The 19,226-nt window shown below is 44.0% G+C and overlaps 1 protein-coding gene across 1 annotated transcript; it reads right to left on the reverse strand.

Annotated features, from left to right (window-relative positions):
* Positions 1 to 3,356: 3,356 nt before the first annotated feature.
* LOC128710789 (glucose dehydrogenase [FAD, quinone]-like) lies at positions 3,357 to 5,346 on the reverse strand. The gene is made up of 2 exons (XM_053805641.1): positions 4,521 to 5,346; positions 3,357 to 4,378 (listed from the first exon to the last, which is right to left on the reverse strand). The coding sequence occupies exons 1-2, from the start codon at positions 5,344 to 5,346 to the stop codon at positions 3,357 to 3,359; spliced, it is 1,848 nt and encodes a 615-aa protein (XP_053661616.1).
* Positions 5,347 to 19,226: the final 13,880 nt, after the last annotated feature.

A 19,226-nucleotide genomic window follows, 5' to 3' on the forward strand; every position in this document is an offset into this window, starting at 1 on the left:
ACGACGACGTACGAAAAGGCCACATATTTAAAGCAATTTCTGCAAAAAATTATTATTAGGGCACAGCAAATATACTACAAATATCAAAAGAATAACAAATTACAAAACATTTGAAATAAAATTCTACGCCTAACCTTGATTAGGTTGCCGGTAATCTTCATTCTGCCACAACAAACGTTCCACAGATGCAGACAAAAGAAGAGGTTGTCTATTGCAAAAGTTGGCTAATTGCTAACTCCCTAGAGACAACCATTCCGCCCTTTGCTGTTCTGTCCTTCCGTCGAAGGGATTTTCGTACATCCGAAACATGATGTCAAAAATAATTATACGATTGAAGCATATGCACTGCCGCAAACATCCAATGACCCACGGAGATGCCCCAATGTCTGAGCATTTGAAACGATAATGATTTTATAATATTCATAATAATGGGTGACGGTTTTCAAACCCAAGATGACGAGCAAAGTGCAAAACGAAAACGAAAGTCGGACGTTTTGTTTTTTTTTTCTGCGCATGTTCCTTTGCTTCCCTTTTTGGCGCTTTTGGTTTATTTATCTTGCTGGTTAGACGGAAAACGCTTCAAGGGGTTATGCGTTCTTGGAGGATCTAAAATAAGGTCTTTGAGGATGCGCTTCGAGTGACAGAGGGGTTATTTTTTTTTCGGGATGTTGTGCAGCCGTTTGAAACCTTGGGCAGATAAAGCGAGCCTATGATTTTTGCTTCATTTTTGACTGATCAAATGCACACAACTTGCAGTGGCTGCCGTGGTCTCGGTAAGGTTAATTCACAAGAGTCGTAAGAGCAAACGGCACACACTAAGAAGAGCGATGGTTTGCAATTGCATCACAGTTCGGGCGCACATTATTTTGTCAGTGCTGCTGTAAAAAGCAAACAGCCGGAACCGATAGCCGGTGCCTGTGATTGGCTTCAGCGCAAAAGGGATTATTCGGCCACGGAAGCAGAAGGACAAACTTTTGCTCACAAACACACACACACTCGGGGGGAAGTAAAAAAAAACGCCACTGCGAATGTAATAATTAAAGTGTCGTCTTCGTCGAAATAAAACTTATCCCATTTCAAAAACCCTCAAGGCCACCACCTGTCTCGCTGTGCACCGCACCATTCGGTGGGACGCAGGATGCCGAAAAGTTTTCGGCAAAATTGCAGCAAAATTTTAATTTCATGCTTGTTGACTGCACATGCTGCTACCGTTTCGCCGGGCAGTGGGAAACCCGGGCAGGGAAGGCAGCGGTGCACGCAAAACTTGCACCCTTTGGAACCAGGAGCGCAAATGAACATGCATAAATTTCTTCTGTTGCAGAAAGTGATAAGATTAATTTCTTCACCCGTCACACGGCCAAAACCCCCCGTCCGAACGTTTTCCCACCACCCATTCGTTGGGGATGAGTTCTTGCGCTCTACTAGCTCTCCAGGGAGAAACGATCCTCATTTGATCAGATTGGGAAATGAGAAATTAAAAAAGGGATAAATTTAAAGCTATCTGTTTGTTCGGTAAAGTTTTGCAAGATATTGTGCCATTTGCTAGCACCTTTTCCTGTTGTTTACCGTAGCTGCTTCATTCCCATGGCTCCGTTGCACGATAAAACAAAACAACGCACACAGCACAAGGGAAATTTTCGAAATTGTCACTATTGCTGATGGTCGTTAAAACTATTTTATGATAGCGTTCGGTTGGAACCGTTTACTCGATGTTTTCGGCAAACGGTCCCACGACCTGTCAATTGCGGTCACACGGATGACGGACCAACCGGGCGTCCATTTGGTTCGTGGAAATCTCGCATTTAATTACCACGAACGCTTCGTAGCGTTACTTCATAACATATCGGAATAGCCTTCCGATTGACCAATCGATCCATTAGAAAAGACGGTAAGCCGAACCGGGCGTTTATCTGGTGGATTTCCCAGCAGCCAGCCAGCCGGCGTTTCAGTCATCGCTAACCCTATCGTCCGTATCCATCTTCGACCGTTTTTCGGCACAGATCATCTGATGTATTGAAGGCTTTGAATGGTTATGTTTTATTTTTTACTACCATCTTGCGATCGCCGCAAACAAATGGCCGGCCGGTCGGGATAGGAAATTGTAGCTTAATTTTATTTTTCGCTGAAAACCTTTCCAGCCCTTGCGCGTACTAGCGGCTGGACGGTATGATGAACCGCTGGACAATTTTCAGTGGTTGAACCTCGTCCGGCCGCTGGCCGGCCGGTAATATTAGATACCAATAAAAATCGCATCGATGTTTCGATAATCTCGTCAAATCGAAGCTTCAAACGGGCGATAGTTCCTCAAAATAATTAAGTTCCTTTCCGGAGAGTTATACCCGGTTCGTTGGTCGTTTTCATTCGTACGTTCCCAGCGATCGCGTCGTGTCTGCGAGTGTTCCTTATACGGTGGGAACAGAGCTTACTCAAACGGAGTCGTTTTGATTGACGATTGCCGACACACACACACACACACACACGTATCGCGGACGTGTCATTGTCGATCCCACCGTCCGGGAGGAGGGAGTTTGTTGGTTTTGAATATATTAGCTAATAAATTTCGTCAAGCGACGAACCTTTTTCTTTGACGATCTCTTCATACTGTTCCTGTCCCGCCCAAACCATCCCCCATGGTTTGGGGTAACAGAAACAGAAAGCGATACCCAAGCGACCCCGGCGACACTTCGTTGAAGTACTTTTTTGATATTCTTCAAACGTTTCCATTAAAAAAAAAGAGCGCGTCAAACGCTTCCACAGCTCCCAATGCCGCCGACGTGCCGCTGCCGGGCTGTGACTGGAATGGTGGATTCAATAAATTTCCCGTTTATAAGAAAAAATCATAAAAACTGGACGTTTCTGACTACAAATGGAACGCCCCAAACCGACCGATAGTGCGAGCGAAATGTTGTGCGCCTGAGTGACAAATGTGACCTTCAGTGTTGGACTGCGACTGAAGAAGATTGGATCGCCCATTGGTAGGGGATGCGGGAGTGCGGAAGCATTCGGCGGTACGGTGCACCGTTTGTTCTAATGGTGTGAACATAGGCAATTTAGAATTCACATTCACATCGGTCGAATTTTGTTGTGTCGTTTTGTGTTATTTTATCGCCCGTTTTACTCACGGCAAACGGACACACACGGCCGATGGAAGTACCATTTATGGGAATTGTCACTGAGAGGGGGCCCCTCGTTTTTATCGCGTGAATAATGTGAAGAACGAAAAAAAAACACCTCCCACCAAAACCATTTTACTACCCAATTTGATTTATTGATTCGTAACCAATCATTTGCGATCATGTTGTGCATGATTTGTCTGTTCGCTTGTTGCTTACTGCTAGTTTCACCCTGTACCGCTTCTACGGATTATCTTCCCTAATCATATCGGCTGCCTTTTCGCCAATCAGATAACTCATTGCACACGTATGAGCTGACGGGGGTTCTGGTATGATGCCCGCGTCCACTACACGCAGCCGCCGAATTCCACGAACGCGCAACCGAGGATCGACGACGGCGTCCGGATCGCCTACCGGTCCCATCCGACTGGTGGCCACTTGATGCTGGAATGTGGTCGTTAAGATGCGCACATGGCAACGCCAGTAGTCGTCTGTGTTGAAGGCGAGATGCTGGCAGCCGGGAACTGGTCGATTGTACAGCTCAATCCCCAAGCGCTGCATCGGTTCCGACTGTGCGATCCTCAACACCTCCTTGATCGAGTACACCAACGCCTCCACGTCACGTTCGTCCTCGAAGTATTGGTACTGGAACAGGGGATGGTGGAAGGGATTGCGTGACTTCAACTCCACCCTGCCAACCGTGTGTGGCTTCAGCAGCATCGGCAAAAACATAAAGTTACGCACCCCAATCAGAGGGTCGTAGTAATCGCGTACGAGCGCCTCAGGCAAACGGTACGCAATGCGTGTCGCGATCGAGGAATCGAAGCTCATCGAGACGAACGATTGCATAACCTCCACGTCCGGCATTCCCGGGTCAGGATCAGCAGCGTAGGGAGACTTCACGTACAGCAAACTTTCGATGGAGTTCGACGTCAGTGGTCCTTCTCCGTTGCGGAAGCGAAGTATCTCGTCCACCGTAAGAACCTGCTCCAGGCTAAGCAGATTCTGCTCATTGCGAGATCCATTGCGCATTATAAACACTGGTCCAAACACACCGCCATGTTCGTAGACACGGCGACCCACCGGGAGATCCTGCACGACGCGAATTCCATGCCGTTTCAATTCGGCCGTTGGACCAATACCAGAGTTCATCAGAAGTTTCGGTGTTTCGAACGCTCCAGCTGATAGGATGACCTCCTTTCTCGCTCGTACCGTGTGCCATCGCTTGTTCTTGGTAAACCTGATTCCGCTTGCCTCCCTGTTGTCTGGAGAAATACAAGAAACAAATGATCATCGTAACCTTCAGTGCTCCAGAAGTAACTTCCCGTAGCTTTTTTTTTTCGTTTAATTATAGACGCTTCGAGTGCCTGAAACTACATTCGCCTCTCACTTCCCGTAGTGGTTTACCTTCCTTGAAGAGAATTTCCGTCGCCCAAGATCGTGTCGATATGTGCAGATTTGGTCGATGACGAATGTCCTTCAGATAGGCCGTACCTGCCGTCACCCGGTGGCCCCGCTTTGAGTGCGCCTGCAGATACGACACCCCCAGCGTATCTCCTGCGTTGTAGTCCAAGTACGGGTAGCCTGTTTCCGCTGCACCCGCCACGAACGCATTCGCGACCTCCGATCGGAACGGACAATCCTCCACGGACACGCGCCCCGTCTTGCCGTGCGCACCGTTCTGATCGAAGTCTTTAATATTGGCCCGCTCTATTTTCCTGTAGTACGGCAGCACCTCCTCCCAACTCCAGCCCTCCATACCGGCACGTGCCCATTTATCGAAGTCACGTCGATTGCCGCGCGTGTAAATGATGTTGTTGATGATGGACGATCCTCCGACACCTCGCCCATGCGTCCAGCTACACTTTTGATCCGTCAGCCCCAGACATCCGTACTTCTGGCGTGCCGTTTCATACCCGAAGCTATAGTCCGACCCCATCAGCATCGGGCCAAGCATTGGTGGTTCGGCAAAGGCTGGCCGTTCGCCGCGTCCCAGCTCCAAAATCAACACGGACACTGAGGGGTCTTCGGACAACCGATTGGCCAGTACGCATCCAGCCGGACCGGCACCCACAATCACGTAATCGTACACCTTCCGGAGCTGCGGATTGCCATAGTCGATGTCCTTCATTTCCGATATCATCTCCGTCAGGCTGCTAAGTACGCGATTGTCTAGGAAACCGTAGGCAGCCCACGAACCACACCAAAGCACAATAATCCAACGTAGCACCATCCTTTTGCCAAGCTTTACCCGCGGAACCACTGAACGGACACTTCAACTTCTCGATCTTCACAGCAGAATGTCTCGCAACGATCTGATCAAGGCGCACGTAAATGTTATAAGTAGTCAACCACTGGGTAACGGTTCTACAGTCGAAACCGGTTACATGACGGAGCCAGAACCAGTTGATAGCTTCTTGAGATTTATTCTTTCATGCCCTATATTGCTAAATCGCCGGTGGTTTTCTCCCCCCCCCCCCCCCATTTTGCACCTGTTCCCTGATCCAGCGGGTTAGATCATTAACCTCGCCACGAGGTTCATCCACTTCGGGAGATATTAAGGTGATGTTTTTGTTTTCGTTACGTTCCGTTACAAACTCTTTCGCTGTGTTTACCATACCATTTAACTGATCCGTGCTGTAGGCTCGAAATGTTTCTCGCAAAGCAAATGGGTGAAAAACAAGAAATATGTTTTTTTGTTGTTGTGTAGTTGATTGCGTTATGATGACCTTTAAATTTGTGGCATGAGCTTCTTTTACAATTTTACCAAGGCATCGTAAGAGTGGTAATGAATAAACAGCGTTTATATGTAACGTCTGATCGTAACGGAATAACGCCATCAAGATCATTAGATGCCGGTCATTAGTTCAGAATTTTCACTTGTTTGCTGAAATTCGGTTTTTATTAGGTTTCATTTCTAATGCAGAGCACTAAATTTGCTCACTATTCTTCCCTTTTTCATTCATTACTATGAAAAGTTCATTCATTAATTACTATCAAATATGAAAAGAAGGCTGATATCGCTTCTTTAATTTCAATAATACAATTTAAAATCTATTCTCATTTGTTGGAAAATATTACAAGGTTTAAAGCAACTCTGGAAGACCTTCGTTCCTATTCGACGTGATCCGAAACTGCAACCCATTACTAATTTGCCGACAACGAGCGCTTTATTATGTCATATTATCATTTTGTCACCGGTGCGTTACAATCTGCCGCTCCTTGCAGATTCGATCCACGGACCGCTTCCCTTTTTTTGTTGTTGCTGTTGTTCCTTCTACCATTCTCTTATGCTACCAAACCCGAACCAAAACCCGCCAGCAGAGCAAGCATGCGGCTCGTCCACGTTCCGGTTCACAGGTTTATCATCCCTTTTGACAAAGACACTACTGCGCGCGCGATGGAAATTGATACACTGCACACCCAGACACCAAAATGTCGACCCGCCCCGACATTACCCCGTGCCGTGCCTTGTCTGTTATGCTTTTTACCCCATTACCCCTCACTCTCTCGCTACTTTGGTGATCACACTTAAGCTCTGTGCGCTCTACATTTATGAACTGTTTCGGGTTGCCGGGTTTCATAAATCCCAGCCCCGCGGACACCGGTTTTGCCGGTACCGGGCAGCTTTTTTTTTTTACACGCACACATGCGTGCTGCTTCTTGTTTTGCTCGGTTGGCTGATTTGATTAAATGTTTACATTATCCTTTTAATTTCCTCACCACTCATTTTTCATACCGTTTTTCCCTCGTGTTTTTTTTTGTATTCTACCAAACCGAACGGATCACCGATGTACACTGTGGTACACTGTTGTGTGCGAGAGAAAATGTCACAATTTGCCTTCATTTTTCCCGGGCTCTATTTTCCCAACCGATTATTTTCACACTACTCAAACAATAAATCTTCTTTCATCTGGGTGCTCGTGTGGCATACGCGTACGCGCATCACGGACACGGACACGTCCATCAAGCGTAAAAAGTATTTATCGGCAGTCTTTGGTGTGCAATTTTGAATCCCTACATAAATTTACAAATAATTACATTCCACACCACGCCGTGTGGTAACGCGATCGGGCGATGGTAAAACCGAATGCCGCAAGCTCTCTCGTTCCTTTTTACGGGCAGGTGGTGTCTCTTCCCCCAAAACGGACTCAACTGGCATTGCACCCCGAAACACTGGCAAGGCCTTTAACGCTCTTGAACGACTGTGTCCTTTCGGGACAATTCCCGGGTGAATTGTCATACGCTGGTGCGAGCGTCTCAATAACTTGTTTATAATTTCACACTTAATTCATCTGACAGATGTCATTTCTGGTAGAGCTGGTGCGCCATCGCGCAGAAACGCACGTGGGACATCCATTTTTTTTTTTCCACTGTCAGCCTTTGAGTAGTTAAAAGCTGTTTGCTGAAATGTACACGATACATCATATTATTTGTTAACCGGGTAAGAAGTCACTCACCGGAACGTAATCGTCCTGTTCGGTGACCTGTTACCGGGGTTTAAAAAGGGATAGACCCTGCTGTTGCTGCTGCCATCCATATACCACGACGATGATGCTGATAAAGCAGGGGCTTGTAGCGCAACAAAAAGAGAAAAAAACGGATACTTACCGCTTTGGCACGAGAAACCCATTTTGTAGCTCAAGATATGGTCCGTAATCGTGTCGTGTTCGTCCCTGATAGCGCTGGGGCTTTGAGTAAGAGCGGCAACCATCACCACACAGCACGACAAGAGTGCGTCTGAACAATTGTCCCCGAACAACCGAACCGGCACCGCAGCAATAGAAATGAAACACTGTGACAAAATAGAGTAAACATTAATAAAGAACGCCGGGATAAATCAGAAAAGATATATTTACTTTCTGTTTTCCCGTATTTTTTTCGCCTCCTCGGGTACAATTTGTCACAGCCGCGTGTACGAGTGGAGTTTTTCTTTTTATTCAATTTTCCTCTTTACGATTGTACGCTTGGCTCATGTTTAGGGCTTTGATTTTGGGCTTTGGTCCCTTGATGGAAACGGTATTGCAAATATATTTTCAATTATCATTCCGGACTCGGGCGCACAAGCACCCGAATGGGAACCATCTGGAGTTATGCACGGTCCACCAGCGACGATCAAACACATACACCGGAACTCTCTTGAGATTACCCATCGATGACGGGTAGATAAAAAAAAAACAAAATTGGCAATGCTTAGCAAAATCAAACAGGCACTGTTTGGTCATCCGAAGGGTCAGTCAAGCGTTGGCATGCATTTATTGATATAAATTTGTAATAAAATATGTATGTAACTAATGCATTTTGGGTCCGGTAGTTGTGCAGTTTTCAAAGAGAATTGCCAGATGAGCTACTATTCGCATGGTGACCATCACTACCCCTGCACAGGATGGCAGGACATTTCGGTGCCTGCTGGGGTCCAGTGTGTTTTCCCCCTCTTGCATCCGTTATGCAATCCGTAAGACAATAGTACCGGCTAACGGCCAGGGGTCAAGTGTACCGGGCAATGGTGATACGCTCCTGTTGGGATAATTACTGAATAAATCATGACGTAAAATTGATTGCCTTTCGGTTCGATACGTGAACGGGGTGGTGGGTGGAACACGTTTCAATGTGTGCATCAATCTGTGAGTGTGCAACAGTAACACACACACACACACACACATGCACCGAAAAGGAAACGTATTCATTTGGGACCGATAGAGAGCAAGCGAGTGGAATGGTCCCTAATTTTTGTCTACATAATTGCACCGGATTTTTATCCTATCGTTCCTATCAACGATGACGTTATCTAATTTCCAATCAGTGCAGCATCAGTAAAGTGGCACGGATTACGAAAGTGGCTGTGTGTTCGGTTCACTGTATCATACTGAGTGCAAAACATAAGTAATATGTTGTGATTAAAGTGGCATTTTAAGTCAACTTGTCAATTTTTTTAAATGTGTAGTTCCTATTTAAATTAAGACATAAAAAGCCTAAATATATGCAATCCGCGTGGCATTAGTAAATTTTTAGACCACCCTAAGGAAGTTTTTACTTTTCTTAACACTAAAATATTATTATGATCGTTACTATAGGATTTAAAACTTTTAGTTTATTTCTAGAATGACCTTTCTTAGAACTTTTTACAACTCGAACTAGGACTACCAAGCGTTTGGAACGATTACTATTTATGATCACTTTACAAACAATTTAGACGATCTGAATTATGTTTTAATACGTATTAGAGTTCGTACTTCAGGAAAGATTTGTTGAAATCGTATAACTATAACTAAATTGATTAACCTAAAAACATAATTTGATGAAAATAAACTGTAGCTGACTACAACATAATGACTGGTGCGCTAATTCTAGTCTTCAATACAAAAAGACCATGTGTAGCATACTTTTTTTGATGTACTACTGTTGCAACCGCAATGATGGAACTAATTTGTTACTCTAGTTAGCATATTGTATTAGTATTTTTAATTATATTGCATTCAGTGTAAAATTTCTCCACATTTCGTATGATCAAAAGCGTTTCGAGTTTGCTCAAATGATATGAAAAGCAAAACCCGTTTTGTAAAGCAACCGGCAAGGCATCAGCTTTACCCCGCGTACAGCAATATTTCAACACCCCGATGACCATTTCGAACCACTGTTTATTGATTTCAAAACGACGCATCGGAACAGTTTGGCCGAACAAGACACCGCTAAAGCGTGTGATGAATTGGGTACCCCAAAAAACAAACACAAACGCTTCGTTGCTTCGTGCAGCAGTGGTTCGACGTTGCAGTGCTGGTGGTTCGTGCATAATTGAATACCAAAGTGGAAATCCTCCATTTCGGAGGACTCCGAGTATGTCAACACGTGGTCGTATGTTGTCGCTGTTCACTGCTACGGGGTTTGCCAGGGGACTTCGCCAAGAAACCCGAATAGACAGCACGGCGACAGCATCTCGCGACACGTCCTTGCTAACCCGAATGCAGCGAACCATTTCCTGCTGGTTGGAATTCTGGACTGTGGAGTGGAGTGTGTAGAAGCAAAAAAAACCCCTTCAACTTCAACCACAAAACGGTTCTTTTCTCGTCGGTGTTTGCCCAACCGAAACGGGGCACAAATTTTGATTCACCATCAATTTTAAGTGGTAGAAAGAATTATTGATTCCTTCGGTATTTTTTTCTTTCGCCATCTCACTTCCCCCGGGGCGGTAACCGAACGGAATTTGTCCGATGATCAAAGGGAACACACTACGAAATCGAAATGTGGGCAAAAACGAAATCGCTCGGTCGCTCATTGAATTATCAATATCTACGAAATGGATCTCTGGAAGCTGGTCGAAAGCTGTGGTGGCATCTTTCAAATATGTCCCTAGCAGCAGTACACCGCATGCGAAGTCCTCCAAACAAGGGATCCCCGAACTCGTTGCCATCATTTCGGGATATTTTTGACATTGAATTGGGAAGTCGATTGGGCGGAAGCAGTGCAAAGGGATAGAGCGGGGGCACGTGGAGCGCGGGGTAAAATAATGCCACTCTGTCTGGCCGAATCGGATGGGTAACCCATTCAGATACACCGGAGCAAGGACAGGAAGCAGAAACCCTTCTTTGATGCACAGCAACGGAACGTGTCTGCGTGCCGAACGAGGTTTGCACACAGTCGTCCATCGCCGCGATCGTGTCTGTGTGCCGGGATGCCCTTTATTCTTTCAATATTTCCTCGAACTCGAACACCTGAGCATTTTTTAAATTATAAATTTATAAATACAGTGTGAATAAAAATCCCTGCCGGACTGTTGGCCCGTTTTGCCTCGTCGAAAAACACCAACCGCCGCTCGGTTTTATGGAAAACCGATCGGAACTGACATCGGGACCAGGTACTGTGATACAAAAAAGGAATACCGCTCGTTTGCGGAGGGAATCGACCGAACACTCTCGAGTGTGGTTTGTTAAGGAAAAGGTGTTCCGTTTTTTTTTTCTCCACCTTCTCTTTCACTTTTCGCACCTTGTGTTGCGCGGTGTGTTTTTTTTTTGTTTTGTTTTTGGTTTTGTGTGCATTTCCTGCACTCCAAACATCAAGATTCGTTTGAATGACAGAATCACAAATGCTTGGAAAGGACACAAGAATCGTCCAGCAGCAGCAGCAGCAAACCGAGACGACGATTCGTGTGCTAAAGGGCTTCGCACCCGGTACCAGAAGTCGGTTGCCGGTGACGAAAAATGCATCGTGATTTTGGACAATGGTTGCAACGGACGGTAACCAGGGGTGGATGAAAGAAATATGAGCAGCAATATAAATAAAATATTGCCTACCGATTATGGGGTTTCGAAGCAGCAAAAAAAAAAACAACCGAATCGGTGGCAATTTGAAGGAGAAAAGAACCCCAAATGTGCACATTTGGGCGGAGAACTCTTGGGGACGGGACCCAATGCCTTTATATTCACCTTATCTGGTGCGTTTGCGCTGAACGGTGTGCGATTTCAGCTGAACCGTTACGGTTTCTTTTACGGGGACACTTTGCTATGTGCCTTATTTAATTTAATTTAATAATATTCATTGCTATCACTCCCCGACTTTGCTGACACGCATTATTAACTGCCGGCAATCATAGAGGTTTGTTCGTATCTCCCATTAATAGACGCCGCGCAATAGGAGGATAGCGCTAGCTTTTCCGGGATTTTCCACGGCATCATCCCTACGGTGGCACCACACGTTCACCGACATGCAAATTCAATTTTCCTCCCGATCGCACAACAACGTTCTACGCCCATCAGCCAATGCAGCCTTCACGTGCAAGGAATTTAAATGTTTCGCTACGCCGCTTTAGAAGCCTCAACTTTCATCTTCGAGCGATAAAATAAATAAAAAAAAACCTCCACCGTACATTATTTGTCACCCGATGAATCCGGGTGAATTGATACGGTCCAAAACGGAAAGAAAAAAAACAGCAAGTCCTTGCATATTAATAAACGGTCAAAATCCACCGTGCAAATGACCGTAAAGAAGCGCGATTGGTCGTTGATTCAATTATTTAAATTTCATTAAAATAAGTACCGGATCGTGTCGATTAGTTTTATGATGATCGCACTGTCTGTTCCGTTTTGCACAAGGGGGATGATTTCGACTCAATCCCAAAAACGCAACAAACGGAACCTCCGGAAAATATGACAAATTTGATTAAAACTCCCCATCGGAATAAGCACAATCGCTCGTGCGTTCGTGCATCGCTGTGGAAGTAACACCATCGTATCGCTGCCGAGGAAGTTAACAAATGGGAACCCTTGTGATAGGGAAATAAGAAAGTGGCTTCTTTTTTTATGTTTGGGTTTGGGAAGAGCCTTTATGCAAAACTAGGGGTGCCTGGGGTGTTGAGTGTGACCAACAATTGGCCAAATATTACCGGCAATTTATTATAAATTTAAAGACATCTGTATCCCGGAGAACCGTATGTTTCGTTTGAACAAATCGATTCCTAGTCAGCGTAAAGGAAGGGATGCCTGGTAAATGTATGTAAATGTATAGAAATTCATATCGGATTATATGCAATATGTTTAGCTTTAACGTTATTGGCTCAATTCTCAATATCATTTAATGGCTTTATTACTAAAAGCATGCTTAACACATATATTAATTAAAATGTTGTAATAGCTAGCATCTATGTTAACCTGATTTGTTTATCTAAATAGATTTGTGTTGGTTGTTTAAATTTCACTTAACTTTAGAAAGAAAAACTCACTGTTTACTATAGAAATATGTGAGTTTAGTTCTGTCTGTAGCTTAATTCTGTTAAATAGTACAATCTAGTTTAGTATCATCAAAACGAGCGGGCCCTTATTAAAATTACCAAATGTTATGTAAGAAGTTTCCTTGACCTCTGAGGAGTCATTTAAATCAAGAACGGACTCTTGAAAGATTAATTTCGAAAACTATGCGTATTCACGAATCTTTAAGGATTCATAAATCTTTGAGGGTTGATAAGACTTTAAGGATTAATGATTCTTTGATGATTCATGCATCTTTGGAATCGAAAGCCAGATTCATTCCTGCAGAACAAAGATCCATTCTGATTCACGAATCTGAATCATAATTCATCTCTCAAGGCATTTAACGTCGATTAAATGTTATAATTTCCTTTAAACTAATTCTCAAACTTGTTAAAGCTATTTAAGGAAATCTCATTTTATTATTAATATTAGATAAATGTACATTCATGCTAAGAAACAAAAAAAAAATAACAGCATGTCGCATTGCAAATTGAGTTTAGGACAACAAAAATCTACAATTGATTGCAATTACTGTTACTGGAGCAAACCAGCGCACAACGATTGATATTTGCAATGCGCAAAAACACGAATTTTCATCCATATTGTGTCAATCCATATCCCCACAACTGACTTTAAGCTAAACAGGATAAAGCAATGTATTATCAGCGAAACAAAACATCCCCGAAACGCATCACAATATATGTCCCGAAACCGTATTATTATAAAATTTTGAACATGCACGTGCTACGTCTCAAGTTTCCGTGACGTAAATCTTAAGCTGCGATAAAAATCGTAACACCGTTTTCCTTTTCTGCCGTTTCGGGGGAGTTCTGCGTTTGGCGGTCCCGTTGGCCAACCGAACGTTCCTTATCCATCGTTAAGACAAATCCTTTTTGGCCCGGCCCCTGGTGCCGCTGGATCTCGCTCGTTCGATTCCACTCCCCTCATACGCCACGGCACAATATGGCTGAATTGTAGGAAAACTCCATCCCGGGCGATGTAACAGCATCAAACCGGTCGGTGGCAAGCGCAGAAAGCCTTTTTATCAAAAACAATAAATTTTCAAATAAATAAAACCAAGATCCTGGGTTCGTTCGTTCGTTCGTTCACTTCCGTTCACTTGTCCGACCAGATCCCTTTTTGGTAGTGGGTGGGTACCGCCAAGTATCGCCCCGAAAGGACACCCTCGATGGCGGAAAGGAGAAAAAAAAACTGAAACACCAACCCGAAGGCAGCCAATCCGATAAACAAAAATTGCCATAAAAATCTCATCTGTATGGATAAAATGTAATATCTCCAGCCAAAACCAGCATTACACCTTCATCCACTCGTCCTCTAACAGTGCCACAGCCACCCGGAAGATGGTGGCGGGGGATGGGGGGACCACACTCCGCCTTGCAAAATGGACGCCGGTGACAAAAGATGAGGAAAAACAATAAAATGTACGCGAAGGGCAAACGCGACCAGAGCGAAGCTTGCTTCAAAAGTTATTGTCCTATTTTTTTTTGGCTTTTTCCCATTGTAGGTGGGTTGGAAAAGGTGGCCATAGACGAGCAAAACGGTTGAGAACGGGGGGAAAAAGAATACGTAGAAAAAGGGATTTTCCGTTCACTTCCGATGAGCTTACTTTTACTTCCAGTTTTCCTTTTTATTTGGTTCTATGTGTGTGTGTTTTCAACCTTTGTGTATAACGATATGGAATCGGTTAGTGATTCTTTGGGTTATTGGGGAGGTTCTTACTTTTTTTTTATGTTTCATCTTTCCTTTTCCTCCTTTATTGTATTGCCTTTTTCGGGGAGCGGTTTATGTTGGGGGTGTATGTGTGGTGTGTGTTTTTTCTGTCCTCCCAAACCACCCCCGGGCAGAGGATCAATATTTTCCATCCCTGCCACACGGAGGGCGAGAAAAAAAAGGATCAAACAAGCTGGAAAAGGTGGTTGGGTAACATAAATATGGCGGAAGAGAAGTGATGGCCATTGTTTGGGTTTCATTTTTTTCTTTATCGCAAACCACCACCACCACGGCATCACGGTGGGGCGGATGGGAAAGTTACCCACTCGAGTATAGTACGTAGGGAACGAAAAAATGGGGCCCTCGCATAGAAATGTATAACTCAGCTGAAAGGCGAATGGTACAAAATTAGAATCAGAAAAAAGTATATTTTATCTTCCCTCCCAAGTATCCTTTTTTTGTCGGTCCTTTGCGCCCACCACGTTTGTGTTTCGTCCATTTTGTACAAGTCTTGGAAGGGCGAGGACGACCCCCTATCAGCGGTGTATAGGTGCTGGTGATAAGGCGGAGAGGGGGGGGGGGTCTAAATTTCTCATAAAATAAGCCCACGATAACCTTTCTACCCGATCGGTTGCATCGTTTCCTTGCGCCACCGAGCAAGCCATGACCGTTAGAGCGATCTTTTTCTTCTCCTGATGTATCTCGGCTTGCTTTGATGCACAGTGGGCTTTCTTTCTTTTCCAGCAATTGTTCGGTACGGCATATAACAGCTCACCCGCAATATTTTTCTTTATATCTTTTTTCATCCTTTTTTGGTACCTTTTTTTCTCGCTAAACTTTGTTTAAAATGGAGAAAAAACGCCTTTTCCACTCAAACCCAAACCCCGTGCTTTGTTTCCCGGTTAGCACTCGTTCAAATAAAATTGAGATGTATTTTTTACACCATAAAAAAATAAAAGACAGATGCTTTATTTTATTATACATTTATGTAAATTTTCGAGATTATACCTTTCGGCTCTGCTCAAAAATAGCGGAGGGGACTCGAAATTTTACCACCCACTCACGGTCCCTTTCGCTCCCTTCCTCTTCACCAGGATCGTCCAGGAGAAAGGGTATCAATAATGCTCTCGGAACTGGGTAGCAAAAAATGGCAAACGTATATTTAGTTCATTGTTTGCCTAGCGTCCGGAAGATACGCCTTCCCCTGTTTTTTGGTCGTGCATCCCTTTTTTATGTCCGTTTGTTGAATTTCTAAAGCCAAACGAGGGAACAGTTTTCACGGTGCAGCGGAATGATGGCAAAGAAAAATCGCTTTGAATAATCGGTTTATCTAAGTATCTTCGTACAATATTTTTTTCTTGTACACCTAGGGCGAATTTCCCGGAAGCTATCGCATCAACATTCTGCTTTAAAATAAAGTAATGTTTTTAGTAACATTTATTACTGAAACAGGAATATTTCAATTGCATATAATAATTAGAAATTTAGAAACTCAAACATGATTCTTTGCAAATAGTATACTGCTACTGCTACGACTACGATATTAAACATGAAAGATATTTTGTTATATCTCCTCATAAAAAAACGCCCTACAATTAATTTCTTAATTTTTCGTTGCTGCACAATAAATTTTGCAAAGCGAAAACATAAATATTCAATCACAAACACAACTGCAATCCCCTTCAATTTTAACGTTAGCTTCTTTCATTCATCACCAAGCGTCTCCATAAATCGTTCTCGTTTGTCGTATCGATGCTAAGTAAAATTCTAATGAAAACATACGCACAAAACGGAACAAAAATTGAACATCGGCCAAAAGTCATCCTATTCCACAGCATCGTAAGACCGAAACAAGGCGGCCCCGAAGGACAACCAAAATCCTCTTGTACAACATGGCCAATCTTGAAGAAAGCCCAGTCTTCTTACCTCGGGATGGACGGCGAGCCGGATTTTTTCCCCATTTCGCCACAAACATGCTATGATTTATGTTGCCTAATGGGAAATTAGCATCAGCAGGAAACTTTTTCTTTACTGCCACGTTCCACCGGGTTTGTTCCGGGCCCTTCTCAGACAAGGTTCGTCGCTTAGTCGCCCAGATACTCTTAGCCCGGCCCGCCAATAGACGTCTCTCCGTTGCGATATCGTTTTCAATCAGAATGAAAGAAAATTTATTAAATCGAGGGCAACCTACGTTACGGGTGGTAGCATTAAGCAGTGTGTTTTTCATTTTCATTTTCGAACCAGCATTGCTTTCCGTCTTGAGCGGATGCTGCTTGGGTGCCTGGGAGCAACAAAAATACCTCGAAGGAAAGATGAAACAAATAAAGAAGAACACTCAACGAACCGTTTTGCATGACATCAAAGGCAGGATAGGCTTCCGCAGCTAGGAAAGCTATGCACACAGAAACTGTTGGCCAACAAACCAACCGGTGGAGGTTTAAAAAAGTGTTTGAAACAACAGCACGCTTCAACGCAAACCAGTAATTTTGCTTATCATAAATTTGTTTTGGTAAGGTTAATAAGAACCGAACACTGATTAGCTTAGAGCGGTGGGGTAAATGCGCACCCAGTGAGTTAATTAATGCACACAACGTTGTGGATAGAAATTGTGGTCTCAAAGTGAAGTTCGTGAATTCTGAAAGTGAAAGTGAAGTGAAGTTGATATGAAATGTTGAAATATACCAAATTTAGACCTCCTTTTGGACTTTTCAGATAAGGATATTGCTTTCTCCTTTTTATGCTCACTTCACAATCGATCTCAACCACTATAATCCCCTCGCATCGTAGGTGGCTATGATTTTGTGCCGAGATTTATCACACTTGCATCGCAGCAACTTCCTACGGTGAGGATAATTGTATCGTGTCAGGACTTTGGCTCCCTATTTCCCTCACAAAATTTTACCCACAGTCCATTTTTTCACCCTTATTTTAATATTCAAAACCCCCGAAGAATGTAGATGGACTAAATATGTTCGCTGCACTAACAGCAGCAGCTAACCCTGTCATCCCTGAGCACACTAAACAGCTTTTCCTGTCAAAATCAAATCTGAATGTTCGCACCATCCAACCCAGCCCTGAGATGCGGGGTCGTAGATGACAATTTTCCATTAATAACTTCCAAGAGATTATTTTAATCCCCCTATTTTCCCCGGCACTGCACGGCGCGCAGATAATAATATTCAACAGCCAGAATGTACAAACAAACACACGCACACAATCGGTCTATTGACTGTGAAATTGTACACTTGTTCTCGTTTTTATCCCTTTGCTTTGCACCCGGCGTAGGGTGGAAGATCGGCACCTGAAACCTCGGGTGAACATTTTATGCCATGACAGTAAGGGATTGGTACCACGCGTGGAAATGGTTAGTCCTTATACGTTTTCCCCCTTGCGGAGCTACTTCCGTCTATTCATGGCACGGTTTCGTTACGGGTCGGGTGTTGCTGGGACAAAAAAGGCGAAAATTATCACAGTGCTGTGCCATATTCTTAGCGTTCGTTTGCTCCTTTTTTTGCTGCCTCAAATACTATCACACAAACACTCGCACACATACAGTGGAACAGGGAAATAACTGGACGGATTACTCACAAGAACAAGTGCCCGCACTTTCGTTGTCCTGTAGGAAGCACAGGCATCCCTGTTTTGACCGTTCCACCAGATGAGACGTGGTCGATAAAGCAGAAAATTATGTTTCGGACAAAGACGGCACAGATCGCCTGAGATTGCTTTCCGGCGGGTGGCCGGGGTAAACGAAGGTGCGATGCGGACGATTGGGATGAATGGAACTTAATCTTCATAATTGTACTTCCGACAATTTAGCCTGCATGGGGTGTCTTTTACCGAAAATGTTCAATAAACCATATTCTTCTATGTTTCAGGGGGTGCTCTATCACAAAATCTTGTTAATTAAACAATACTCTACTATACAACGTGCTTTTAAAAGCATTTTTAAATTAATACATTAGTTTGAGTTCTAGTAATTTGAAGGATTTTTGGAATAAAACTACTTCTTTCCGCACACAAAAAAAATACTCCCTAGAAGTCAGCAATCAGCATTCTGCCGTAGCACGAACAACCACGGGAACCACGGGAACTGTAGCAACAGTAACGAGTAAATGCGTCCAGATGGCAAAGTGGTTTAGAGTTAATCTTTTGTTCGTTCGGTAACCCCGTACCCGGAGTCATTTCCGCGGTCGGTTCCGGGTGCCGCTTTAATGACGGTTCCACACGACAGGCACCCGACGGCAAGACAGCCGGCCCATCGAACGTTAGCAGCAAGCATTGAACGTCACCTCACTGCAACCGAGCGGCAGGAAAATTATCCACTCGCAAAATCCCCTTCTGCACCGTCACAGCAAATGTCCCGGGGTCAGGGTTCAGTCCGGGAAACACTATCTATTCGGCCGTTTTAGGTGGGACGGACAGTTACCATTATATTTTTTTTGTCGTTTCTCCTATGTACGGGTAAGTCTATATCACGGACCATCGTCTTCGCCCTCTTCATCAACACGGTCAATATATTAATTGGACAAAAAGCCAAAAGCGAGAACAATTTTATTGATGTTTGCATATGTTGTCTCGGTGTCTGGTAGTTCGGCATTGAATGATTACTTTGGAGAATTATTGGTACGGGTTTTTTTGT

The sequence above is a fragment of the Anopheles marshallii genome, chromosome 3 (assembly GCF_943734725.1).
Source record: "Anopheles marshallii chromosome 3, idAnoMarsDA_429_01, whole genome shotgun sequence".
Classification (NCBI taxonomy): Eukaryota; Metazoa; Arthropoda; class Insecta; order Diptera; family Culicidae; genus Anopheles; species Anopheles marshallii.

What these genes read in the sequence shown, in the direction of transcription:
- LOC128710789 (XM_053805641.1), bottom strand. Translation starts at nt 5,346, where the DNA reads ATGGTGCTACGTTGGATTATTGTGCTTTGGTGTGGTTCGTGGGCTGCC. An exon ending in GGAAATTCTCTTCAAGGAAG is followed by an intron (nt 4,379 to 4,520) that starts GTAAACCACTAC and finishes GTATTTCTCCAG; the next exon opens with ACAACAGGGAGGCAAGCGGA.